The sequence below is a fragment of the Ovis canadensis genome, chromosome 12 (genome assembly GCF_042477335.2).
Source record: "Ovis canadensis isolate MfBH-ARS-UI-01 breed Bighorn chromosome 12, ARS-UI_OviCan_v2, whole genome shotgun sequence".
Taxonomy (NCBI): domain Eukaryota; kingdom Metazoa; phylum Chordata; class Mammalia; order Artiodactyla; family Bovidae; genus Ovis; species Ovis canadensis.
In genome coordinates, this window is record NC_091256.1 from 47,318,811 (window position 1) to 47,344,041 (window position 25,231).

At 40.6% G+C, this 25,231-nt stretch overlaps 2 protein-coding genes across 11 annotated transcripts in view; one reads left to right on the top strand and one right to left on the bottom strand.

The window, feature by feature from the left end:
- ATP1B1 (ATPase Na+/K+ transporting subunit beta 1) overlaps window positions 1–8,706 on the top strand; it is a 35,175-nt gene extending 26,469 nt beyond the window's left edge. For all 5 annotated transcript variants that reach the window (XM_069545595.1, XM_069545594.1, XM_069545591.1 and 2 more), the window contains 4 exons: window positions 414–569; window positions 2,322–2,506; window positions 6,269–6,349; window positions 7,272–8,706. In XM_069545595.1, the coding sequence (XP_069401696.1) occupies window positions 414–569; window positions 2,322–2,506; window positions 6,269–6,349; window positions 7,272–7,535 (686 nt within the window). In that variant the 3' untranslated portion in view covers window positions 7,536–8,706. The remainder of the gene's footprint in view (window positions 1–413; window positions 570–2,321; window positions 2,507–6,268; window positions 6,350–7,271) is intronic.
- Window positions 8,518–25,231, bottom strand: part of NME7 (NME/NM23 family member 7) — a 240,091-nt gene continuing 223,377 nt past the window's right edge. For all 6 annotated transcript variants that reach the window (XM_069545584.1, XM_069545585.1, XM_069545583.1 and 3 more), the window contains one exon: window positions 8,518–8,806. In XM_069545584.1, the coding sequence (XP_069401685.1) occupies window positions 8,774–8,806 (33 nt within the window). In that variant the 3' untranslated portion in view covers window positions 8,518–8,773. The remainder of the gene's footprint in view (window positions 8,807–25,231) is intronic.

The following is a 25,231-nucleotide window of genomic DNA, read 5'->3' on the forward strand; positions in this document are numbered from 1 at the left end:
GTGCAAGAAGTATTTCATACATAAAACAGAGATATGTCTATCATGAAATGTTGCTGGGGAACTTATATGATATCTGATATTAAGACACAGTCATTGGTACTTATGTACTTAACCTAAATGCCAGAGAAAGGATTTCACACGAGAGAGAATTTAACCCAATTTTTTTTTTTTTTTTTGGGCTGCACACTGCAGCCTGTGGGACCTTAGTTCCCTGACCAGGAATTGAACCCACAACCCCTGCATTGGAAGGTGGAGTCTTAACCACTGGACCCACTGGGGAAGTCTCATAAGCCTTTCTTTTTAGCCAGAATGCATTAGCAAAGTATGTTTTACATGTGGAGAGTCTGCAGTATTATGGTTGATTGCCTTCCCACTCATGATTTTCTGTTTTTCTAACTTTCTACCTGGTCTAGGATTAACACAGATTCCTCAGATCCAAAAGACTGAAATTGCCTTTCGTCCTAACGATCCCAAGAGCTATATGACATATGTGGATAACATAGATAATTTCCTGAAGAAGTACAGAGATTCGGCCCAGAAGGATGATATGATTTTTGAAGATTGTGGCAGTAAGTAGAAATGTTTTGGATGACTGTGATTGATTAATTCTGATCTCCTGTTTCTATTTGTTATTTAATAATTGAAAGATCCTCCTGAAGTATTTAAAAGATTAACTCTGACTATATTGAGAGGAACTGTTCTTTGTTTTTTACAGCAGAAAGACTTTATGGTTTAGGCTTGGATACAGTGAAACTGTATAGCTGCAAGTGTTACTTTAACCCCTATTTGAAAGGTGTGTTTTGAACACTGCCAGGCATCTCTGTTCACTGATCAGTCTCAAAGACCATATTATAATTCTGATCCTCCTACATACATTGGTTTTGAGAAACATAATTGCTTATATTTCCAGATTTCTGCCCCGCTCCTTCCCCCCAATCCCCTGGCCCCTACAGAAGAGTTCATAGGACCTTCTCTCACCCAAATGACCCTTTGGTGTGATTAGCTATAACCACACTGAACTGATGGAGGAGGGTTTATGGTCAGGGTATATTTTAGAGACCCTGGCCAGGATGGATAATGAAATACATCTTGGGCAGCTAAGCATCTGGATAAGGGAATGACTGATGAACGTAAAGAATAGCTCTTAGTTTCATTAAGCCATTGACACAAACACACATCCTCCCCCTTGCTCCCTGGAGTATGAATTTCCCAGCTTTGTTATCATACCTATCACAAATAAGACTTGCTGTGAGTTACTTAGTGATAATCAGTTTTTCTAATTCCATTCAACTCCAGTTCTTTATATGGCGGATTGTTGTGTAATATGGGGTAAATTGTCATTTTAAGTTATTTTGAAAGGATTTAGTAATTTAAAAGAAACATCTTCATGAAATTTTCCTCATTTGAATTTAAATGAGATTTTCATCTTACTTTGTAATAATTAAATGGCCCATATGATAGAGTGAATCACTTTTCAGGAGATGGACTGAATTGAGGTACTTTACTATTGGAAGGGAAAATAGTTAATTTGTGGACTTAAAAATATATATAAGTACATATATATACATACACATACATAGTTTATGGTATCTGCATCAGTTTCCTGCAGAATGCTTTAACTTTGAATTCTATTTTCATTTTTTTTTCCTAAGGCTTTCAATTTAAAACACACAGCTATAAATTTTCCCCAACAAACAAATGCTTATAAGAACTGTGTTAAAAGGCAAAAACTCAAAAAAAATTTTTTTTAAACCTGAATGGTGGTTGAAAAGGAAAAACTATTCTTTCCTGTTCACTTTTTACTATTTAACATGTTCATTAGCAGCATAGCTCTAAGAAATCTCAATCAAGAAACTTCTAGTTCTGAAAATTACTGGCAGTCCTTTTAATTTGTGTTCTAATTATAACATCCCCATTATTGATCTAAGCTGTTGCTGACCTGTGCAAACAATGCTACTCATGAAGAGAGATCCAATTTCTTCTCAGTCTTCTAAACAGCAGAGTCATCCATTATTTAAAGGAAGAGAAATATTGTTAGAGAGCAGACATCATATGCTTGCTCATCAAGCACTATGGAGTACTATGACATTTTGGTGTGAAGTCAGGTACTGCCTAGTGCTTTTGGAAAAATACCTTTTTAAGGTCAGGGGAGAGATGAGAGATGGCTTGCTGGGAATCTTTCCTTAATTCAGGCGATACAGGAAGTGCAGGATAGCTCTGTCTGAGAATCAGTCATGGTGACAGGGAAGAGAGCCCTGTCCTCTATCAGTAATGCTCAGGGAATTGTCAGTACAATGTGAAAATGGCATTTGCGTTTTCAGATGTGCCCAGCGAACTCAAAGATCGAGGAGAATTTAACAACGAACAAGGAGAGCGAAAAGTCTGCAGGTTCAAGCTTGAATGGCTGGGAAATTGCTCTGGAATAAATGATGAAACTTACGGCTACAAAGAGGGCAAACCATGTGTCATTATAAAGCTCAACCGAGTTCTGGGCTTCAAACCTAAGGCAAGTAATATTTTAAATTGCAGAATTTCAATGAGCCATTCACACTAAAATGTAGTCCTTAATTGGTATGAGAAGAGGAGACTATAATGAGTTTTTAAAGGATCCTCATTTCTCTAATAATGAGTGATGTTGAGCATCTTTTCATGTGTTTGTTAGCCATCCGTATGTCTTCTTTGGAGAAATGTCTATTTAGTTCTTTGGCCCATTTTTTGATTGGGTCGTTTATTTTTCTGGAATTGAGCGGCATAAGTTGCTTGTATATTTTTGAGATTAGTTGTTTGTCAGTTGCTTCATTTGCTATTATTTTCTCCCATTCAGAAGGCTGTCTTTTCACCTTGCTTATATTTTCCTTTGTTGTGCAGAAGCTTTTAATTAGATCCCATTTGTTTATTTTTGCTTATCACACTGTTGGTGGGAATGCAAACTAGTACAGCCACTATGGAGAACAGTGTGGAGATTCCTTAAAAATTGCAAATAGAACTACCATATGACCCAGCAATCCCACTGCTGGGCATACACACCGAGGAAACCAGAATTGAAAGAGACACATGTACCCCAATGTTCATCGCAGCACTGTTTATAATAGCCAGGACATGGAAACAACCTAGATGTCCATCAGCAGATGAATGGATAAGAAAGCCGTGGTACATATACACAATGGAGTATTACCCAGCCGTTAAAAAGAATTCATTTGAATCAGTTCTAATGAGATGGATGAAACTGGAGCCGATTATACAGAGTGAAGTAAGCCAGAAAGAAAAACACCAATACAGTGTACTAACACATATATATGGAATTTAGAAAGATGGCAATGACGACCCTGTATGCAAGACAGGAAAAAAGACACAGATGTGTATAACGGACTTTTGGACTCAGAGGGAGAGGGAGAGGGTGGGATGATTTGGGAGAGTGGCATTCTAACATGTATACTATCATGTAAGAATTGAATTGCCAGTCTATGTCTGATGCAGGATACAGCATGCTTGGGGCTGGTGCATGGGGATGACCCAGAGAGATGTGATGGGGAGGGAGGTGGGAGGGGGGTTCATGTTTGGGAACGCCTGTAAGAATTAAAGATTTTAAAATTAAAAAAATAAAAAACTAAAAACTAAAAAAAAAATAAAAAATAAAGGATCCTCAGTGACAGTTTTAAAGCCCCATCAGAGTAACATTGAAAACCTCTGTAGCCATCTTGAAATTCTTAGAGTTAGGTTATTAATCTTATTTCCTAAAGTTAGAGAAGTCCTGTGTGGCAGAGTCAAATTCAGACATCAGTCCGGTGGCCCTGTTCTGCATTTCTATAATGTAATTGTATAAATTCTTTGAAAGTAAAAAGAGAAACAGGTATCTCTTAGGTTTAAAACCTACCTGCCTGTACAGTCAGACTCTGGTTTTGGTACTCTAGGGGCCACAGTATTTAAAAAAAACGAAAGTATCTGGTAATTTGAAAAAAATGATGTGATCATCAGAAATAAACTTTGTTTTTACTGAACAAAGATTTCATTGCAAGATTAGTTGAATACTAGGTTGAACTTTAATAACAATGCCATTGGCTTTTGCCATTATTGCAGCCCATGGAAAGGTGAGTATTCCTTGAGAGCACCAAAAAATGGCAAGTTGGCTCCATTCACCTTTAGTGGGATGATAGTAATTCTTTAGAAGGAAAAATTGTATTGGTGTTACCTCTGCTTTTATACAATTGCTGTTTATTTTCTCCCCCAGATCATGAATTTAAAAATGCCATCCTTTTCTCTTAAGCATGCATTCTTCCATAAGGTTTCTTGCATTTGTACATATGAACATCACCATTAAGAGGGTAGTTTTGGTTCTGATAGGAATTGACTTCGAACAAACTTATTTCCTTCTGGAATCTGGCTTTTTTGTTCATCAACTTTCTGTTACATGCTATTTTTTCCCACAGTGTTACCCATGAATAATATTTTTAAAAAGTCAATGTAGAGATGAAAAGTTTTATTACCATAACTGAAGGATGTAGCAAAACTCCCTCACTGCCACAGGAGGAAAAAATAGATGAGTGGGTAGATGGCTGGCTGATTTGATGGACTGCCTACAGAAATTTATGTGTCGCTCAACAGAATTTTAAATCTTCTTTCCACTTAGACTAGGATGGTGGTGGTTTAGTCACTCAGTCATGACCAACTCTCTGCAACCCCATGGACTGTAGCCTGCCAGGCTCCTCTATGGGATGTCCTAGGCAAGAATACCGGAGTGGGTTGCCATTTCCTTCTCCAGGGGATCTTCTGACCCATGGATCAAACTCCGATCTCCTGCATTGCAGGTAGATTTTTTTACTGATTGAGCCACCAGGGAAGTCTGGACTAACATACAATGGAAGAAAAAGGGTGAGAGCCATTACATCACACACAGAGCTGATGTTCATATTGCTGGGAAGCTCTTCACCAAGATAAACCAGCTACTTAGCAGTGAAAGGAATTGGTGCAGTGTGTCCCAAGGACTAATCGTGATCTTTGCTCTTTGAACCTTTTTGGTAATTTTGGTATTTTCTCTTTATAGTTGCTGAATGATATTTGTCCCCTATAGAGGCAGTACTTCTAGTCTGTTATGATTCACAGCTCTTCCCATATTTGTAAAGATGCTCTGTTAAAGTTATGAATTCAGCTCCTTTTACTTTTCAGTCTGCCCCTGAACCCCCCCTGCTGTGGACTCCCCTTGGTTACCCATCACCACTTTCTGACTAGCACCCCATCCCAAATCCCAGTCTCTTTTGTTGTTGCAGTTATAGAGATCGTGGAACTCCACATCTTCCCTCATGTACCTGTTTCCTCCTCCCTGAAGATAGATTCCAGTAACTACTTTGTTAGGAAACATTTTCTATGTTAGTAGATATATTTTAAAGATAAGTCTATTGCTGGCAGAAAGTTCCAAGAGAGTTAAATCTAGATGGTCATCTTTTTGTATTCCAAAACAAGGAATAGTACCAAAAAGTCCCTTACTAATACAGAAAAGTGTCCCTTTTATCTAACTCTGATTGGACTGTGTGTTTACATCTCATGTCAAGGCTCATGGCTCTGCTGATGTGATGTGAGTAGGCAAGTGGCTGTGTTCCAGGGAGTAGACGTTCCTCACACGTCTTAGGAGGTGGATTTGAGCCAGGGATGTAGGAGCGCAGGCCCTGGGTATTTCACTTCAGCCGTAACTTTCAAAGTGTACTGTGGGTCCCTTCAGTGGACTCATCCCTTTACGAGACCCCTTCATGTAGGGCGGTGCCACCTTTATCTGTTCTGTATGCCGGGATTTCCTAACAAAACTGGGGCTTAAATGACAGTGCCTCTACTGGAGATTTAAAAAAGGAAAGCTTACTTGAAGAAGGCATGCATGAAGGAGAAGGATGGCATTATTTATTCATGGCTTGGGAGGAAAGCCCAGTTTTATAAAAACAGAAATGTCAACCCACCTTTCCATCTAATTTTAATCTTAGCAAATGAGAAGAGAGGATTATTTCTGACTTGGCTTTTATTTTTCAGTGTTCTTGAATAGAGCACCTAATGGGTTACCATTAGAAGTTCCATTTAGAACAAAAGTTGGGCATTTATTTTCAAGAAAATTAGTGACCTTTCCTAGATTGGTTAGGGCAGTCATTCATTCTGCCGTCCTCAAGTGTTTGGTTATTATTTCAGCTGACAAAAGTGTACTTGTTTGGGCTGCAAGTTTTAGTTTTCTGTTTCAGAAATAAAAAAAATTATTTACAGACTTAGTGACCAACATGGATTTTATTTTTAGCCTCCCAAGAATGAGTCCTTGGAGACTTACCCAGTGATGAAGTACAATCCGTATGTCCTGCCTGTTCAGTGCACTGGCAAGGTAAGGAGATCTGAGTTACTGAGGGTCGGTCGGGGAGAGGGGAGAATAAATGAGATGGTCTTAAATTACAGGTAAAATTTTAACATGGAAATAAGAAACACTGCTTCCAGGAATTAGTCTCAGCCAATTGAGTTGTAGGTACACTGGGTAAAACTTAACAAAACCATAAGATAGAAGAAGAGTAAAACTGTCAGTTTCTCCACTGGAACAAGAAACAAACTTAATCAGTTGGGATACTGGTTTAAAGATCTGAGAGGTGAACTAGCCCACACAAATGTTTCTCTAGCCCATATGTTGTGTTAAAAACTTGAGGCCAACATTTTTTTCCAACTGACAATTTTACACTAAAAAGTTGTTTCTTGATTTTCTTTAAAAAAAATAAAAATATGAAGGTAACCATCAATGTGTATTTCCTTTAAGTAGAATAAAAGGAATCTCCAAAAGGTCCAATTTTATGTTGGCATCAAGAAAGGAAATGGATACAAGAAAATGCAAGGCAAATAGTTAAACTTTCAGGGATAATGTCATTGAGAATATCCACGGGACCCACACTGGAGTTCCTGACTTTCAGTGTTGGCTCTATTTCTAGAAGGTTGTGTTAGCTTGAAGAAGTGCTTGATCGGCCTCTGCTGCAGCCTCCCGTTTGTACCATACGCACAGCCTCCTTTGAGGACGATTTCTCAGGGCTGCTACGGATCAGGCTGCATGTGTGTCAGATACAGTATATGTTAGGCGTGTCATAGCCTCCGGTGGTTAATGTTCACCTCCTCCCAGAAGGGACTTGAGCTGGCATCTTACAGGAGGACTGATGGTGTTCTAGCAGACAGCTTTGTGGGACTGGCAGTCTCATTTGTATGTGAGCACGAATAGTGATTCCCAGGATGTGAGCCATTAAAATCTCATTCCCTCTCTGGCTTTTTAGCGAGACGAAGATAAGGAAAAAGTCGGAAGCATAGAGTACTTTGGACTGGGCGGCTACCCTGGTTTCCCTCTGCAGTATTATCCCTACTATGGCAAGCTCCTGCAGCCCAAGTACCTGCAGCCTCTCCTGGCCGTGCAGTTCACCAACCTCACCATGGACACTGAAATCCGCATAGAGTGTAAGGCGTATGGTGAGAACATTGGGTACAGTGAGAAAGACCGTTTTCAGGGACGCTTTGATGTAAAAATTGAAGTTAAGAGCTGATCACAAGCACACATCTTTCTCACTAGCCATTTAAAAAAAGTTTAAAAAAAAAGATACAAAAACCTACTAGTCTTGAACAAACTGTCATACGTATGGGACCTACACTTAATCTATATGCTTTACACTAGCTTTCTGCATTTAATAGGTTAGAATGTAAATTTAAAGTGTAGCAATAGCAACAAAATATTTATTCTACTGTAAATGACAAAAGAAAAAATAAAAATTGAGCCTTGGGACGTGCCCATTTTTACTGTAAATTATGATTCCATAACTGACTTGTAGTAAGCAGTGTTTCTGACCCCTAAGTATCGCTGCCTTGTGTATTTTATTTAGTGTACAGTACTCTAGGTGCACACTCTGGTCATTTTTCAAGCCATGTTTTATTGTATCCGTTTTCTACTTTATGTGAGCAAGGTTTGCTGTCCAAGGTGTAAATATTCAATGGGAATAAAACTGGCATGGTACTTTTTTTTTTTTCCTCTTTGGGTTTGGCTCTTTCAAATATAACGGCCCATCGATGAGCATTTTTAACACACTCCATAGTCTTTTCCTGTGGTGTTAGGTCTTCTTTCTTCTTTTTTTCTCCTGGGTCTGGGTGGGGGTGGGGTGGGCTGTCATGGGGGAACTGCCCTTTCAATTTTAAGTGACACTACGGAAACACACACAAAGGTGATGGGTTGTGTTGTGCTTTGTACTGAATGCTGTCTTGACTTCTCTTTCCCCGTCCTCCGGTCCGTTCTGAAACTGTGGGTAAGATCTGGAGCGCCCATCACTTTGGCTGGTGATAGGGCCGATTAATTTGCTTTGTACATTTTCTTTCACTTTCCTTTTTTCCTTTCTCTGGAGGCATCACATGCTGGTGCTGTGTCTTTATGAATGTTTTAACCATTTTCATGGTGGAAGAATTTTATATTTATGCAGTTGTACAATTTTATTTTTTTCTGCAAGAAAAAGTGTAATGTATGAAATAAACCAAAGTCACTTGTTTGAAAATAAATCTTTATTTTGGACTTTATAAAAAGCAATGCAGTACCCCATAGACTGATGTTGAATGTTGTCTACAGTGCAAAATCCATGTTCTAACATATGTCATAATTGCCAGGAGTACAGTGCTCTTGTTGATCTTGTATTCAGTCAGGTTAAAACAATGGACAATAAAAGAATGAACACATTCCTCATGTGCGTGATTCACTCTTGTCTAAATGCCCCAAACTGTGACTGCTTTACTCTCTACACTGCTAGTTATCCAAGATCTTGAAGAAGTACTGAACCTGAAAGACAAAAATGTGATTTCATTAGTTCCTATGGAACTTTGGCCTTTTCCATCCAACAGATGCCAAGAACTGGGTCAGGACTCTGGACACTGGACATCAAGGTGCACACCCCTTCCTGTGAGACAACTAGGTTAACTGCAGGCAGAGAGTCAATGAAGCTTTAAAGTTCAAGTTTAGAAATATTTTGCAATGATACTCAGTTTAGAAAACATGAAATTTTGGTTCCTGCTAGTGCTTCACAAAATATGGCTGTTCAAAAAAAGTCAAGGTGGTTATTGCTTCAGTTTAAAAAAAAGTGATGCTAACAATCAAAAAATGGACAGAAAATGTGTATAGATGTTTCTCCAAAGAAAATGTACAGATGAGCAATAGGCACATGAAAAGATGCTCAGGATCGCTAATTATTAGGGAACTGCAAATCAAAATAACAATAAGGTACCATCACATACCAGCCAGAATGGCCATCTTTAAGTCTACAAAAAACAAATGCTAGAGTATGTGTGGAGAAAAGGGAACTCTATTACTCTGTTGGTTGGAATGTTCATTGGTGCAGCTACTATGGAGAATAGGATGGAGGTTTCTCAAAAAACTAAAAGCTACTATATGATCCAGCAGTCCCACTCCTGGGAATATATCCTGACAAAACTATAATTTGAAAAGACACATACACCCATATGTTCATAGCAGCACTATTCACAATAGCCAAGACATGGAAGCAACCTAAATGTCCTTCAAGAGATGAATGGAAAAGAGGATATGGTGTATATACACACACACAATGAAATATTACTCAGCCATAAAAGGAACATAATGCCATTTGCAGCAACATGGATGGACCTAGAGATTTTCATACTAAGTAAGTCAGACAAATATATCATTTATATGTGGAATCTAAAATAGAACATAACTTACCTATGAAATAGACTCACAGAGAACAGACTTGTGGTTGCTAAGGGGTGATGGAGCAGGGGAGGGATGGATTGGGAGTTGAGATGATCAGATGCAAACTATTGTATATAGTATCAATAAATAACAAGTTCCTAATGTATAGCACAGGGAACTATATCCAATATCCTGTGATAAACCATAATGGAAAAGAATATGAAAAATAATATAACTGAAAAAACTAGCATGTGCCCAAAAAAGTTGAGGTTCAATAAATTAAGAAGGTTTATACCCTGGTTTTCAGTTCATGGTTTGGCCTAAGTCCTTGTTTAAGTGAAAGTGAAAGAAAGTCCAAGTTGCTCAGTTGTGTTAGACTCTGCGACCCCATGGACTATACAGTCCATGGAATTCTCTAGGCCAGAATACTGGAGTGGGTAGCCTTTCCCTTCTCCAGGGGATCTTCCCAACTCAGGGGTAAAACCCAGGTCTCCTGCATTGCAGGCAGACTCTTTACCAACTGAGCTATCAGGGAAGCCCAAGTCCTTATTTAGCTATATATTTAAAAACTAGCCTTAGAGTGAAAGAAAGTGAAAATGAGCTTTCAGAAAAACATTCTCTAGGTATAACTGAGCTGAAGATTTAAGCTTCACTTAACCTGCCTGGGAAATACCCAAACTAAAGTCTTGAAATCGTGTTTCAGAAAGGAGAAATCTTTCACAAAGCCTGTGCAGCCACAGCTCACATCAACCCTTCCTGTCTTCAGGCTGGTCCTGAGAAATCCTTTGGTACGAAGCTGGGCTCCCCTCTTACAGAGAGACAGACCAAGAGGCCCATAGCCATTTCTGCAACAGTTCAGCTTGTTCAGAAATAGCAGTAAGAGAAATTCCCACCTTATTGTCCCATTTTTATTATCCTGCCAATCTGCTTCTCTTGTTTATTCTTGAAAAATACTACCTGAGACTTTGCTATCGCTAGAGCAGCAAATCGTGTGACGGCAAATGAATATCAGAAGAAAAATGACTCCATTTTATTAAAATGTAGCAAAGGGAATAGTGGGAAATGGCACAACTGCCTAGATGCAAAGGTTTAAGGGGCCCTCTTTAACAACTGACGAGATTCTGCAGAATCCATTAGTGGACAGCATACTTCATAAACCTGGGTTTCTCAAAATGCAACCCCCATATACACTGAAATAGAAGGTATTTTATATTTTTAACAGAGGATGGTCTGTCTTGATGAAACTGAGCCTTAATTGTGTGATGTGTATGAACAAGAAGGGGAGAATGGCTCTACATCTGAGGAAAGGGGAGTATTTATTCAAATTGGAAAGTAGTTTGTATTTTTGAGACTGTTCTCATGTCTCAACCCCCTGCTTTCATATGAACCTTGTGCCTTCTGTTCTAAGATGCTGTATGTTCACGTATATGTCTGCATATGCACCCATGTATGTGTGTGTGTGTGTGCAGAGATGCCTATTCCTTCCTTCAAGATTGTGTGCAAATCTTGCTTCCCTGTAATCTCTCCAGATGCTGCTGCTAAGTCACTTCAGTCGTGTCCGACTCTGTGTGACCCCATAGACAGCAGCCCACCAGGCTCCCCCCTCCCTGGGATTCTCCAGGCAAGAACACTGGAGTGGGTTGCCATTTCCTTCTCCAGTGCATGAAAGTGAAAAGTGAAAGTGAAGTCGCTCAGTCGTATCCGACCCTTAGCAACCCCATGGACTGCAGCCTACCAGGCTTCTCCATCCATGGGATTTTCCAGGCAAGAGTACTGGAGCGGGGTGCCACTGCCTTCTCCGAATCTCTCCAGATAGTGCTAACCTATTCCCTGGCCACGAGAGTGGTCAAATCTCCAATGGGAGACTGGGAGCATGGTTAGTGTGGACTCAGTGGATATTTGCTGGTGCCAAGTACTCTCCTAACTGCTACAGAAAGACCCATGAGTGACCCTCTGCAGCTCAGATTCTAGTATTAATACTGAAGTGCTTGCTTATTTCTGGAACTCTTGTTTCTATACATTTATCATGAATTTCTCACCTTGTATTATTAGGTGACACATTTCTTGGGTATAGGGACAGTGCCTTCTACTTTTGGGGGTTTTCTTACATCCTGAACAGGGTTTCATGTTAGTTTAATAAGTCAAATATTGAATTCCTCACCACAAAATATAAAAGGAATCAGTTTTTTCAAATGCATTGTTTCTCAAATGTGTGCTGAGTAACACTTGGAATCAAAAGGACTGGAAGTTACTAAATAGAGGAAAAGGGATTCTCTGTTTTTTCTTTCTTTCCTTTGTGTTTTTCTTCAATCCATCATATTCCCTGAAGGAAAGTTTCAATGTGGTACTAGTATGACTTCAACCCAGGTTAATCCCCTTTCAAATAAAGGGAGAGAGGCCTGGGGCTCAGAACCTTTGGCAAGCAATATCATCTAGCCAGAATTTAATAACTTTTGCTTTCATTGTATTTATTACCTTCAATTAAAGTACAAGTAATACTCGTTTCCCACCTAACGGCAAATAAAAATTTCCATAATGGAAATCACTGTATTCAAGTATTACAGTGAGTGTACTGAAAAGTAGTAAATATAATTTAAGGTGGTATTCAGATAATCCAAAACTCATGAAGGTAAAAAAGGCCAACCAGAACACAGGAACTTTTGCCCTAAAATACAGCATTAACAGAAGCCAAGGTTTTCAGTTCTGTACCTGTTTGGGCAAAATCTAATTTGAATCTATTGTTTTAGAACAATAGCATGCCCTGTCTGCTCAGGCTGCACTTATTACCAGAGGGAACTGCTCCAACTCCAAATTAAAAACATTATCAGCAATCAGAGACAAAAATCCAGTTATTAAAATCTTTCAAAGTCCAGTGAAAGCTCAAACTCCTGGCTTTTTAAAGGATTAGTAACACCTCAATATCAGGTTACATTTGGTCCATGGAGGAGAACTAAATGAGGTTACTTAGAAAATCCATGATTAAGGACAGAAGGCAACATAATCCAGAGGGAAACTATCCAAGGAGCATTTAAGAACAGTTGTAATCAACTGAATAAAGAACACTCTTGGTTTCAAATTCAGAGAAAATGTGACCCTCTCTTCTCTTCTTTCAGAGGGAATTAGCATTAACCAGTCATGTTATCTGCCGTCTTCTTGGCCCTGTACAGGAGAAGATGACCAGGTGATAGATTTAAACCTGTTAATCTCCCAACTGAAGTTTGTGATCAGCCATAGCCTACCCAATGTGAAACCAGGAGGACTGGACCAAAGGCAGATTATCTTGGTTCATATTTTAATTCTGTATTTTCCTCCCAGAAACTGTCAGCATTGGTCTGTTCTGAGAGATTAAGTATCTCTTGAAGGTACTGATTCTCACTAACTACAGAATCCAGCTGTTTTATTTAGCCACAAATGAGTCCCGCACCCTAAGAAAAGGCCCATGTTGTAATAAAACTGTGACTTACTATCTCCAGTTTGCTTTTAAAAACAGGGATTTCATTAGATCAGCACTCTTACTGGCAGTCTGTAAAGTGCTACCTTTTCCAAGGAATTGCTCATCTTCTTCCTCCACGTTGGCCCTACATAGGCCAGGCAGGAGGAGGTACTGAGTGATTTGAAACCAACCTATTTGTTTATCTACAACCTCTGATAAACTCCTCAGTAGATTGATCCTTTGGTTTAAGTGCTTCAGGGTTCAAATATTTCATTTCTCTGTAAGGAGGCTATTTAGTGCCCATGACTTGTTATAGGAATTTATGGTTACTAAATTAGCAAGTGTTGGAGGAGCATGGAACAGTCCTATAGCAATGAGAAATTCCTTTAGAGAAGGAGCAGGGGTTCTAAAACGACCAGTGGGTGAGGATCAGGCCTTGGGAAGGTGGTGATTATTCAGCGTTGGAAGCTCTGGGGGGCAAGGGAACAGAATAAGGCTTATAGACCCTTTGGGGTTGTACTACCCAAAATGAAACACAGCAGGAGGAGTTAATGCTGATGGAAACCTTGGCCTATCACTAACCTTTCTTCTTTTCTTACTTAGAAATTTCTCCCAAGCTACCTACTCTGTGCCCAGCACGGATTATGAATTCAGGGAGGGAAGGATTCAGGCAAACAAGACCCCTGTTCTTATGAAACTATGGCTTTACACTATACACATTTAAATGCCTTAAATGGCCTAAACTATTCTCACTTATACTTGGTTCCTTTCCCTCCTTTGTCAATCATACGGAGCACACCCCAGTCATGATAATTCAGTGAAGGGTGAGACCTGGTCCTCAGAAAGCTTATAGCCTGGAAAGAGGAAAATCCATGTAATTAAATAAAATCACAATCCTGTGCTAAGATATAAGGAGGAATAATTAACTGCCAGTGGGAACACAAAATATTTCATAAAGTGGTTAACATCTGAGTCTTCGGGATGAGTTGGAAGCAACACAGATGAAGAAGGAACAAATTTTAGCTGACTATCCAATTGCTATGCCAAAGCCAATCTTCACTAGTAATATTAACTTGAGGATTTATTCTCTCTTTATCACTGTTAGATTTAAATAAGAATACCTTACATTTATTAACTACTTCACAGTCTACAGTCTAACTTCATACAGAAGCTGTCTCCTTCACACCAGCTCTGTGGTCTTATTTCGAGACAGAGCAGCATCCTGAGACTCAGAAGCATATGACAATCCCTACATAGTAATCTGGTAAACTGGGGACTTGCTCAGTTGGCAAGGATGGAACTTGACTCTGTATCTTCCAAGTCTAAGCCACACTAGTGCTGTGACCTCCCTTGGAGTAGTCTCTGCATTTGCTGATGACTGTATATTACTGCAGATTCTGTAAGAAAGTACAATAGTTCAAACAAATGTATACTTTCTGTAATTGCTTCAAGTGTAGACTTAACAAACGCTTGCAGAGTGTTTGGTCTTTGCCCTGAGTACAGTGCACAGCAAAAAATGGCTCTTAATGCTAGTGATTCCCAGTTCACCACTCCTGCAGTGGAACTTCTAGTATATGGAGCAAGCATGAAATTTCTTTGCATGTTTTATTAACTCTGGCTTTGTATCACAGTCTAGTGCAGTTCACTGCTCCTGACACCTGGGCTCTACCACAGACGACAGAATCAGACACTTCTTAAAGGAGGAGCGCAGGTGTCTATTTTCCCATGATTCTTAATGTTGATAAGGGAAAGGCTACTTGGAGAAGGGAAAGGCTACCCACTCCAGTATTCTGGCCTGGAGAATTCCATGGACTCTATAGTCCATGGGATCACAAAGAGTTGGACAAGACTGAGAGACTTTCACTTCACACACATTTAATGTTGACTGAGCAACAAAAATACCTGTGGAGTTTTGTTTTTTTCCTCCTTACTTTTAAAGCAAAGTATAGGTATGCTCGAACATTTACAGAATTTACCTATCCTTCTATCATGGAGTTCAGCCCCAAATTTAAATATGTGTTCCTGTGCCATTATACTAAGTAGATTTTCAGATAACATCTAATCAATTGGAATTGGATTGAGGTACAGTTTTGTTTTTGTTCCAATGATATATTGATTTTTAAATATGTCAGCCTATCTAGAAGGAAAACAACTTTCAACTCCCCGGGGACCCTTACAGCATGTAACCTGTTCTGACACACAGGGCCATATGCTTAGAAGGGCCTGCATGTTGCTAAGTCGCTTCAGTTGTGTCCAACTCTTTGCAACCCTATGGGCTGTAGTTCGCCAGGCTCCTCTGTCCATGGGGTTCTCCCAGGCAAGAATGCTGGAGTGGTTGCCATGCCCTCCTCCAGGGGACCCTCCTGACCCTGGAGGGAACCCTCGTCTTATGTCTCCTGCGTCAGCAGATGGGTCTTTACTACTAGAGCCACGTGGGGAGCCCCAGAAGGGCCTATGCTGATTTAATGCTCCACTCTCTCTCTCGAAACTCTTTTTTGAACCAAGGCCCCCGTATTTCCATCCTGCAACAGTTTTTGGAATCACGGGCTTCTGTGTTAGGGCTAATTTGGCCTGGTTTTCCTATTGGCTGAGTGGAAAATGTGGTTGAAAAAGCTGCTTGTAAAATGGGCAATGGACAGATCCATGATGAGAGCTGGGTCAGAGAAGGTGCAGGTTGAGGCCGGCTATGGAAGGTGAGAGTCAGCAGACTTTCCAGGAGAGGAACAGAGGCCGGGATGTCAGGCGGAGCCCTGGGGCAGGGGTGAGGGGAGGAGGACCTGGGCTGTGGGGACAGCTGGAGGAGGCTACCAGCAGCCCTTCACGTGTGAGCCTGAATTCTTTCTGAACTCAGCCCTCACTCCCTCGCTCCCTCTTTGTCTTCCCTCTACAAGTCACCACTTATTTTCAGCTCCGTAGATGTGGAGTTCAGAAGTAAACAGTTGTGAGGAAAAAGATGGTGGGGAAAGGATACCTAGGGTTCTCCTGACAGATGGGGTCAGAGGAAACATTCTTGCTTTGAGAAAAAGGATGAAAAATCTGTCCTTGCTTACAATTGCACTGGCCAAAAATTTCATGAGGTTTTTTCATAAGATGGTACAGAAACACCCAAATGAACTTTTTACCCAATAGCTACAGAGCCTATAAAGTTCTTGGACTGCAGAGGTACCCCCTCAAATCTATTTATAGGCTACAAAATAAAGAAGTTGAACCAACACAGTCATTAAGAGGTACCTCCTTCACAGGTTTATCTTCTCCATTGCTTCAGAGGCTGTATTTGGCATCTTCCCCCCTTTAACTGGAGTCCAGCTGATTCACAGTGCTGTGCTAGTTTCAGATGTATATGAGATAGATAACTGATAAGGACCTACTGTACAGCGCAGGGAACTCTACTCAACAATCTGTAATAACCTATCTGGGAAAAGAATCTTAAGAAGAATTGATATATGTATATGTATACCTCATTTACTTTACTCTACAGCTGAAGTCTTTGAAGACAAAATGAAAAGTTCACAATGAAATGACTAGACATTTCAGTGATTCGGTAAACCCAGTGTTCTCAAAGTTCTCTTATAAAGACCTCTTGATTCTTATGCTGCCAGCCACTAATGAGAGCAACCGTCTTTTTAAAGCTAGAAGAATATTATACCTCAGCCCAGAATAGAGTGGTGTTAACCTTTCTCTTTATAGGAAACAGACACCCTTTCCCCCCGCCCCCCCAATACATCTAAAGATACAGGTGTCCTTTCTAGAAATTCATTCTAAAATTGTGTTTTGTGACTCATTCCTATCCGGCCTCTTCTGCCCTGAAGGTGGTTTTGGTTGCTGCTAGCCCTTCCCCAGCCCCTCAAAGTATCTAAAAATATGAATTGGTGTTTGTCACTTCTGTTCACTTCTCCCCACGCCCAGTGATTAAAAAAGTACTCTCTGATAGTCACCATATTTCAGGGTGAGTCATGTATAACTTTTCAATATTTACATTTAAAATTTTATCAATATTCACTCTTAAAAAAATGGAATCCTTATTTATCAAATGCTTATCTTTTATGTATATTTTATATACGATACCTTATTTTGGTTAAACCTAACAACTGAAACAGATGCATTAGTCCCACTTTTTCAGTTGATGAGACTGGGGATTTTAGACCTAACAACTTGCCTGAGAACACAGGACCCCTGGGGCTCTGCTTATTCTGATTAACAGCTCAAGGTTGGGATGGAGCCTGCCAGAGGGGGTCTGATTCCTAGCCTTGCCATTTCCTCGATGGATGACCTTGGGTAAGTCACTTAACTTCTTGTTTCTCATATTCCACATCTCTAATATAATAATAGCATCACATGAGTGTTGCTGTAAAGATAAAATGAGTTACTATATGGAAAGCATTTAAAAGAATACCCAGAATATAGTAAATATACCATAATAACTATCATTATTGCGTCTCCAACATTCCCACAATGCTGTGATCTGTCTTGCAATACATCAGTAAGCTTCCCTGGTGGCTCAGATGGTAAAGCGTCTGCGTGCAGTACGGGAGACCAGGGTTCAATCCCTGGGTTGGGAAGATCCCCCGGAGAAGGAAATGGCAACCCACTCCAGTACTCTTGCTTGGAAAATTCCATGGACTGAGGAGCCTGGTAGGCTACAGTCCATGGGGTTGCAAAGAGTCGGACACGACTGAGCGACTTCACTTCACTTCATACATCAGTAAAGCCTTTGGTTTCTGAGCAACTTCTTCACGCTCTTAGAGCCAAAACTGCCAGGATAATTCCAGCTTATTAGGGGACAGGCATGCGTGCGTGTGCATGCTCCGTGACTTCAGTCACGTCCACCTCTTTGCAACCCTATGAGCTGTAGCCCACCAGGCTCCTCTGTCCTTGGGAATACTGGAGTGGGTTGCCATGCCCTCCTCCAGGGGATCTTCAAGACCCAGGGATGGAACCCACATCTCTTATGTCTCCTGCATTGGCAGGTGGCTTCTTTAGCACTAGCACCACCTTATCAGGGGACAACCTACTTAATGAACCAGGTCATGAATGACAAAGGCAGACTAAGGATCTTTGCAGACAAAGACAGTAAAGAGACACAGAACCAAATACAACATGTAATCCTTGAATGGACACTAGACTAAACATTTTTTCTTTTACAGAAAAAAATCTGTGGGTGAAACTGCAACAGGAGGGAAAGGGGCAGGGCACAACTTTTGAAAGAATGACATAGCCCAAGGACACAACATAAATGGATTAGAATCAAATGGGTCCAAGATGGCAGACAAGACCTTTGACTAGAACTTGATCCTCAATCAACAAGCTAAATGACACATCCAGAAGTGCCATGACAGTTCCAAGGCACTGTCAAAAGAACAAGCAGTAGGAAGCAGCCCAAATCCTGGAAATCTCCATTCCTTCCCCCAAAGTTGTAATAATCCTCCCACTCATTAGCATATGAAATTACCCAGCCTATAAAAGCAACTTTTCATGCAAAGATGGACTCCATAAAGGACAGAAATGGTATGGACCCAACAGAGGCAGAAGATACTACGAAGAGATGGCAAGAATACATAGAAGAACTGTACAAAAAAGATCTTCACGACCCAGATAATCACAATGGTGTGATCACTCACCTAGAGCCAGACATCCTGGAATGTGAAGTCAAGTGGGCCTTACAAAGCATCACTACAAACAAAGCTAGTGGAGGTGATGGAATTCCAGTTGAGCTATTTCAAATCCTGAAAGATGATGCTGTGAAAGTGCTGCACTCAACATGCCAGCAAATTTGGAAAACTCAGCAGTGGCCACAAGACTAAAAAGGTCAGTTTTCATTCCAATCCCAAAGAAAGGCAATGCCAAAGAATGCTTAAACTACCACACAATTGCACTCATCTCACATACTAGTAAAGTAATGCTCAAAATTCTCCAAGCCAGGCTTCAGCAATACGTGAACTGTGAACTTCCAGATGTTCAAGCTGATTTTAGAAAAGGCAGAGGAAGCAGAGATCAAACTGCCAACATCCACTGGATCATAAAAAAAGCAAGAGAGTTCCAAAAACACATCTATTTCTGCTTTATTGACTATGCCAAAGCCTTTGACTCTGTGGATCACAATAAACTGTGGAAAATTCTGAAAGAGATGGGAATACCAGACCACCTGATCTGCCTCTTGAGAAATCTATATGCAGTTCAGGAAGCAACAGTTAGAACTGGACATAGAACAACAGACTGGTTCCAAATAGGAAAAGGACTACATCAAGGCTGTATATTGTCACCCTGCTTATTTAACTTATATGCAGAGTACATCATGAGAAACACTGGGCTGGAGGAAGCACAAGCTGGAATCAAGATTGCCGGGAGAAATATCAATAACCTCAGATATGCAGATGACACCACCCTTATGGCGGAAAGTGAAGAAGAACTAAAAAGCTTCTTGATGAAAGTGAAAGAGGAGAGTGAAAAAGTTGGCTTAAAGCTCAATATTCAGAAAATGAAGATCATGGCATCTGGTCCCATAACTTCATGGGAAATAGATGGAGAAACAGTGGAAACAGTGGCTGACTTTATTTTTCTGGGCTCCAAAATCACTGCAGATGGTGACTGCAGCCATGAAATTAAAAGACGCTTACTCCTTGGAAGGAAAGTTATAACCAACCTAGATAGCATATTAAAAAGCAGAGACATTACTTTGCAAACAAAGTCCCTCTAGTCAAGGCTATGGTTTTTCCAGCAGTCATGTATCGGGGTTGCAGTGTCGGACACGACTGAGTGACTGAACTGAACTGAACTGATCCTTGGAAGAAAAGCTATGACCAACCGAGAAAAACCAGAGGTATTACTTTTCCAACAAAGGTCCAGCTAGTCAAAGCTATGGTTTTTCCAGTGGTCATCTATGGATGTGAGAGTTGGACCATAAAGAAAGCTAAATGCCCAGAACTGATGCTTTTGAACTGCAGTGTTGGAGAAGACTCTTGAGGGTCCCTTGGACTGCAAGGAGTTCCACCCGGTCCATCCTAAAGGAAATCAGTCCTGCCTATCATTGGAAGGACTGATGCCAAAGCTGAAACTCCAATACTTTGGCCACCTGATACGAAGAACTGACTCATTGCAAAAGACCCTGATGGTGGGAAAGACTGAAGGCAGGAGGAGAAGGGGATGACAGAGGATGACATGGTTGGATGGCATCACTGACTCGATGCACATGAGTTTGAGCAAGCTTTGGGAGTTGGTGATGGACAGGGAAGCCTGGAGTGCTGCAGTCCATGAGGTCACAAAGAGTCGGACCCAGTTGAGCAACTGAACCGAACTGATAAAAACTAACCATGCTACATTTCATGGCCACACTCACCCTTTGTGATGGCCCACAGTCTTTCTGTGGAGAGTGCTTCTCTCTGAATCTGAACAAATCCATTTGTTACTTATCACTTTGTCTCTCACTGAATTCCTTCTGAGATGAGATATCAAGAACCTGAGCTTCATTAGGTCCTGAAACCAGGTACCGAGGGTTTTGGCTGGGTTAAGAGTCTCAGTCACATGGGTCAAGTTCCAGTCTGACATTTCAAAACTGGTTAAGATTTAAATTTCTGTACATAGTAGTACTGTATTAATTTCTGGATTTCTCATCATTGTTCTTTGGTGAAGGAAGAGAATATCTGTGTGTGAGGAAATATACACTGAAATATTGAGAGATAAAGGGAATCATAATTGCAATTTACTGTCATATATATATACACACACAAACATATATGTCAGAAATTAATATACACATACACAAGATGAAAGAAGAAAGAGAATGATTAATATGATAAATTTTAACATTTGGGGAATGCAGGTAAAAGGTTTACAGGTAAAGGGTATTATTTCTTTGTAATTTTTAAAAATAAGTCTAAAATTATTTTGAAATAAAAGATGAAAATATTAATCAGTAGAAATAAACAGTCTAGTATTATTGCATGAAAGAGAAGGGGGCGCAAGAGGATGAGGTCACATCCCAGGTCACGTCCAAGTCCTTGGGATGGCTGCCAAGTGTGGGTTGTTCACTTCATGCAGGAAAAAATTCAAGAGCTATTGTAAAGTGAAAGAAGGTTTATTCAGGGAGGAAACACACTCCAGAGAGAGAGTGTGGGCCATCTTGAAAGCCAAAAGAGGTACAGGGTAGAAGGCAGTGTTTTTATTTTGGGAAGGGGTGGGAATTTCCAGGAATTGGGCCACCAGCTACCTTTTGACCTCATAGTGCCTGGGGTGTGTCATTTAGCATGCTGATGTGTTACAATGAGCGTAAAATGAGGCTCAAGATCAAGTGGAAGCTGAGTCATCCATCTTGAATATAGTTGGTTCTAATCAATTTATATTCTGCCCTGAGCTATACCATTCTTCATTTTTGTTTAGATTTTTTTTTGAACATTTTATTTTGTATTGGGGAGTTCAGTTCAGTTCAGTTGCTCAGTTGTGTCCAACTCTTTGTGACCCCATGAACTGCAGCATGCGAGGCCTCCCTGTCCATCACCAACTCCCAGAGTTCACTCAAACTCACGTCCATAGAGTCGGTGATGCCATCCAGCCATCTCATCCTCTGTCATCCCCTTCTCCTCCTGCCCCCAATTCCTCCCAGCATCAGAGTCTTTTCCAATGAGTCAACTCTTCGCATCAGGTGGCCAAAGTACTGGAGTTTCAGCTTTAGCATCATTCCTTCCAAAGAACACCCAGGACTGATCTCCTTTAGGATGGACTGGTTGGATCTTGCAGTGCAAGGGACTCAAGAGTCTTCTCCTACACCACAGTTCAAAATCATCAATTCTTTGGCACTCAGCTTTCTTCACAGTCCAACTCTCACATCCATACATGACTAGTGGAAAAACCATAGCCTTGACTAGATGGACCTTTGTTGGCAAAGTAATGTCTCTGTTTTTGAATATGCTATCTAGGTTGGTCATAACTTTTCTTCCAAGGAGTAAGAGGCTTTTAATTTCATGGCTGCAGTCACCATCTGCAGTGATTTTGGAGCCCAGAAAAATAAAGTCTGACACTGTTTCCACTGTTTCCCCATCTATTTCCCATGAAGTGATGGGACCAGATGCCATGATCTTCCATTTTCTGAATGTTGAGCTTTAAGCCAACTTTTTCACTCTCCTCTTTCACTTTCATCAAGAGGCTTTTTAGTTCCTCTTCTCTTTCTGCCATTAGAGTGGTGTCATCTGCATATCTGAGGTTATTGATATTTCTCCCGGCAATCTTGATTCCAGCTTGTGCTTCTTCCAGCCCAGCATTTCTCATGATGTACTTTGCATAAAAGTTAAATAAGCAGGGTGACAATATACAGCCTTGATGTAGTCCTTTTCCTATTTGGAACCAGTCTGTTGTTCCATGTCCAGTTCTAACTGTTGCTTCCTGACCTGCATATAGATTTTTCAAGAGGCAGGTCAGGTGGTCTGGTATTCCCATCTCTTTCATAAGCTGATTAATGATCTTGTGACAGTTCCAGGTGAAGCGTGAAGGGACACAGTCATACATATACGTGTATCCATTCTCCCCCAGTGGGCTTCCCTGGTGGCTTACATGGTAAAGAATCTGCCTGCAATGCAGGAGACCTGGGTTCAATCCTTGGGTCAGGAAGATCCCCTGGAGAAGGAAATGGCAACCTACTCCAGTATTTTTACTTGGGAAATACCAAAGACAGAAGAGCCTGGTGGGCTACAGTCTATGGGGTTACAAAGAGTTGGACAAGACTGAGAGACTAACATTTTCACTTTCTTTATTGTCCCCTAAAGCCCGCCTCCAAACCAGGCTGTCACATAACACTGAACAGAGTTCCATGTCCTATACAATAGGTCCTTGTTGGTATAAGGGTGTCATAGAGTATGTCTCCTTTTATATCTGGCTATATCATTCTTTTAAAGGCTGTGTTCTGCCACCTTCCTGTCTCAGTATAGTAAAAGAGTACTGAATTCAGAGTTGGAAGAACTGAGTTTAATTCTAGCCACTATTTCCTTATGTTCTTCAGCAAGGCATGTAAATTCTTTCAGACTGTTCCTAATCTAAAAATTGAGACTAATAAGACCTATTTCACTGGGGAAAATGTGTATATGCTGAGTATGTATAAATTCATGGCTGAATTTATAAAGTTGTAGTGCTTTGTACAAATCATAAATTTTACTAAGCAGTTTAGCATGGACTCTGCTACAAGTCAGTTTCGGTGAGGCTCAGGGGCTCAATTGGGAATATCAGGCAAGCAGGGGAGAAAACACAGGTGAACTTTCCATTTCATGTTAGAAATTCATTTTTGCTCAGTCCCTACAGAAGAAAAGGTTTCTGATAGGGAACATAGTCTATACTGAAACTGAAAGTCGCTAAGTCATGTCCGACTGTTTGCAAGCCCACGGACTGCAACCCACCAGGCTCCTGTGTCCATGGTATTTCCCAGGTAAGGATACCAGAGTGGGTTTTCATTTCCTTCTTCAGGAGATCTTCCTAACCCAGGGATCGAACCTGGGTCTCCTGCATTACAGGCAGATTCTTTATAATCAAAGCCACCAGGGAAGCCCACAAAAATGTAAATATGACGATCAATTGCTAAGATGGATTATTTCCCATCTGGCAATAGATCTGGATCACCCTTCAGTGCTTAAAAAAGAAATGGATGGTTGGATTCCATTCCTCGAGAGTCTGATTCACTAGGTGTCAGGAAGATCCTGGGCATATGCACATCAAATAACTCCACAGATACTTCTGATGTTAACTGGGGCTACAAATCACTGCCCTGGATAGAGAGTTAGTAAAAGTAGGTGACCTAGAAATCAGGGCTGGAACCATGCCTATCTGATACTGCCATAAGTGATCAGAAATCTCCCAGTTTACTTGGCATTTGCTAGCACACTGGAGGTCCTTGACATGGATAATATGCCCAAGAGATGGGCAATACAGGAGACAGTGAATTTTGACAGGGTCATTTTGAGTATTCATGAGAGAGAAATCAAGCAGCCTCATAGACAGTTCTATAACAGTACACAGTGACTCAGGAAAAGGATTTTAGAGTGTGTTCTGATGGTCCTCTATAGACTTGGGCCCAAGGGGCAATGCTGTTTGGGAGGCTTTCTCTGCAGCTGACCTCATAATGGATACTGAAAATTCAAACCCATGGAATTACAGTACCCTTAAGGAAAACCAAAGCCACAGGTACTTGTTTCTTGGGAAGTTCTTGTTGCTATTCTTCACATACATTTCACTTTGAAAAGCTCCAAAAGGAAAACGATCAAGTTAGAAAATAGCAATTAAAATTATTTAGAAGATAGGGCATCATTTTTATAAAGAGATATTAGAAAAAACTTTTTAAGTGCTTAAATCAGATCAAAGCAGACAGAATATATAATAAATAATGATGGAACAGTTGGGATGGACTTTTCTACTAAATTCACAAAGAATTTGAGAGGGCAAATGTTGAAATAATCTAAGAAATGTTGAGATAATTTAAGATTTAGGGGAAAAAATCTTATATTCAAAGATTTAAAGGGTCAAATGGCTGGAACGCAATCTTTTGAAGGGCAAATTGGAGATGTTGAAGGAATACTTTTAATTTTTGATTTCAATGTTATAAAAAGCAATTGCCATACTTTTTCTATAAACTTTCCTGCTACTACTGCAAAAGTTATTCTGGGCTAAATGTATTCCAGTGAAATTTCAAGCTTCTTATTGTAAAGAGCTTGTTGCATAGTTTCTGGGAAAGATGAATTGAGACAATGGCCTTGAGCTGAGGTGGCCAGTGCTCTGGGTAGGTAGATAGTGGCCTGGAGATGGCTGCACAAGGAGAATGAGATGAGTTGCCAGCTAATGCTAAGAAGACAGGGAGGCTCCCCTCTCCACCTGTGCTCCAGCCAACTCTAATGTCACTGCCCAAAGCAGCCTCTGAACCTCACAGACCTTCCCCAGCTCAAAGGCTCCACTGCTCCTGTTTTCCACTGTATTACATCAGACTTTTTGGCATGGCTTTCATAAAGCCCAACATTACAACCCCCTAAAACCAACTTGCTTCTGGCTCCAGTCACTCTCCCTGTCCTGATGCTCAGGGGCAGAGAAAGGACTTTACTGCTTGAAATGTCCTTTCTTTTATTCTTTCAGGGCAAAGGATG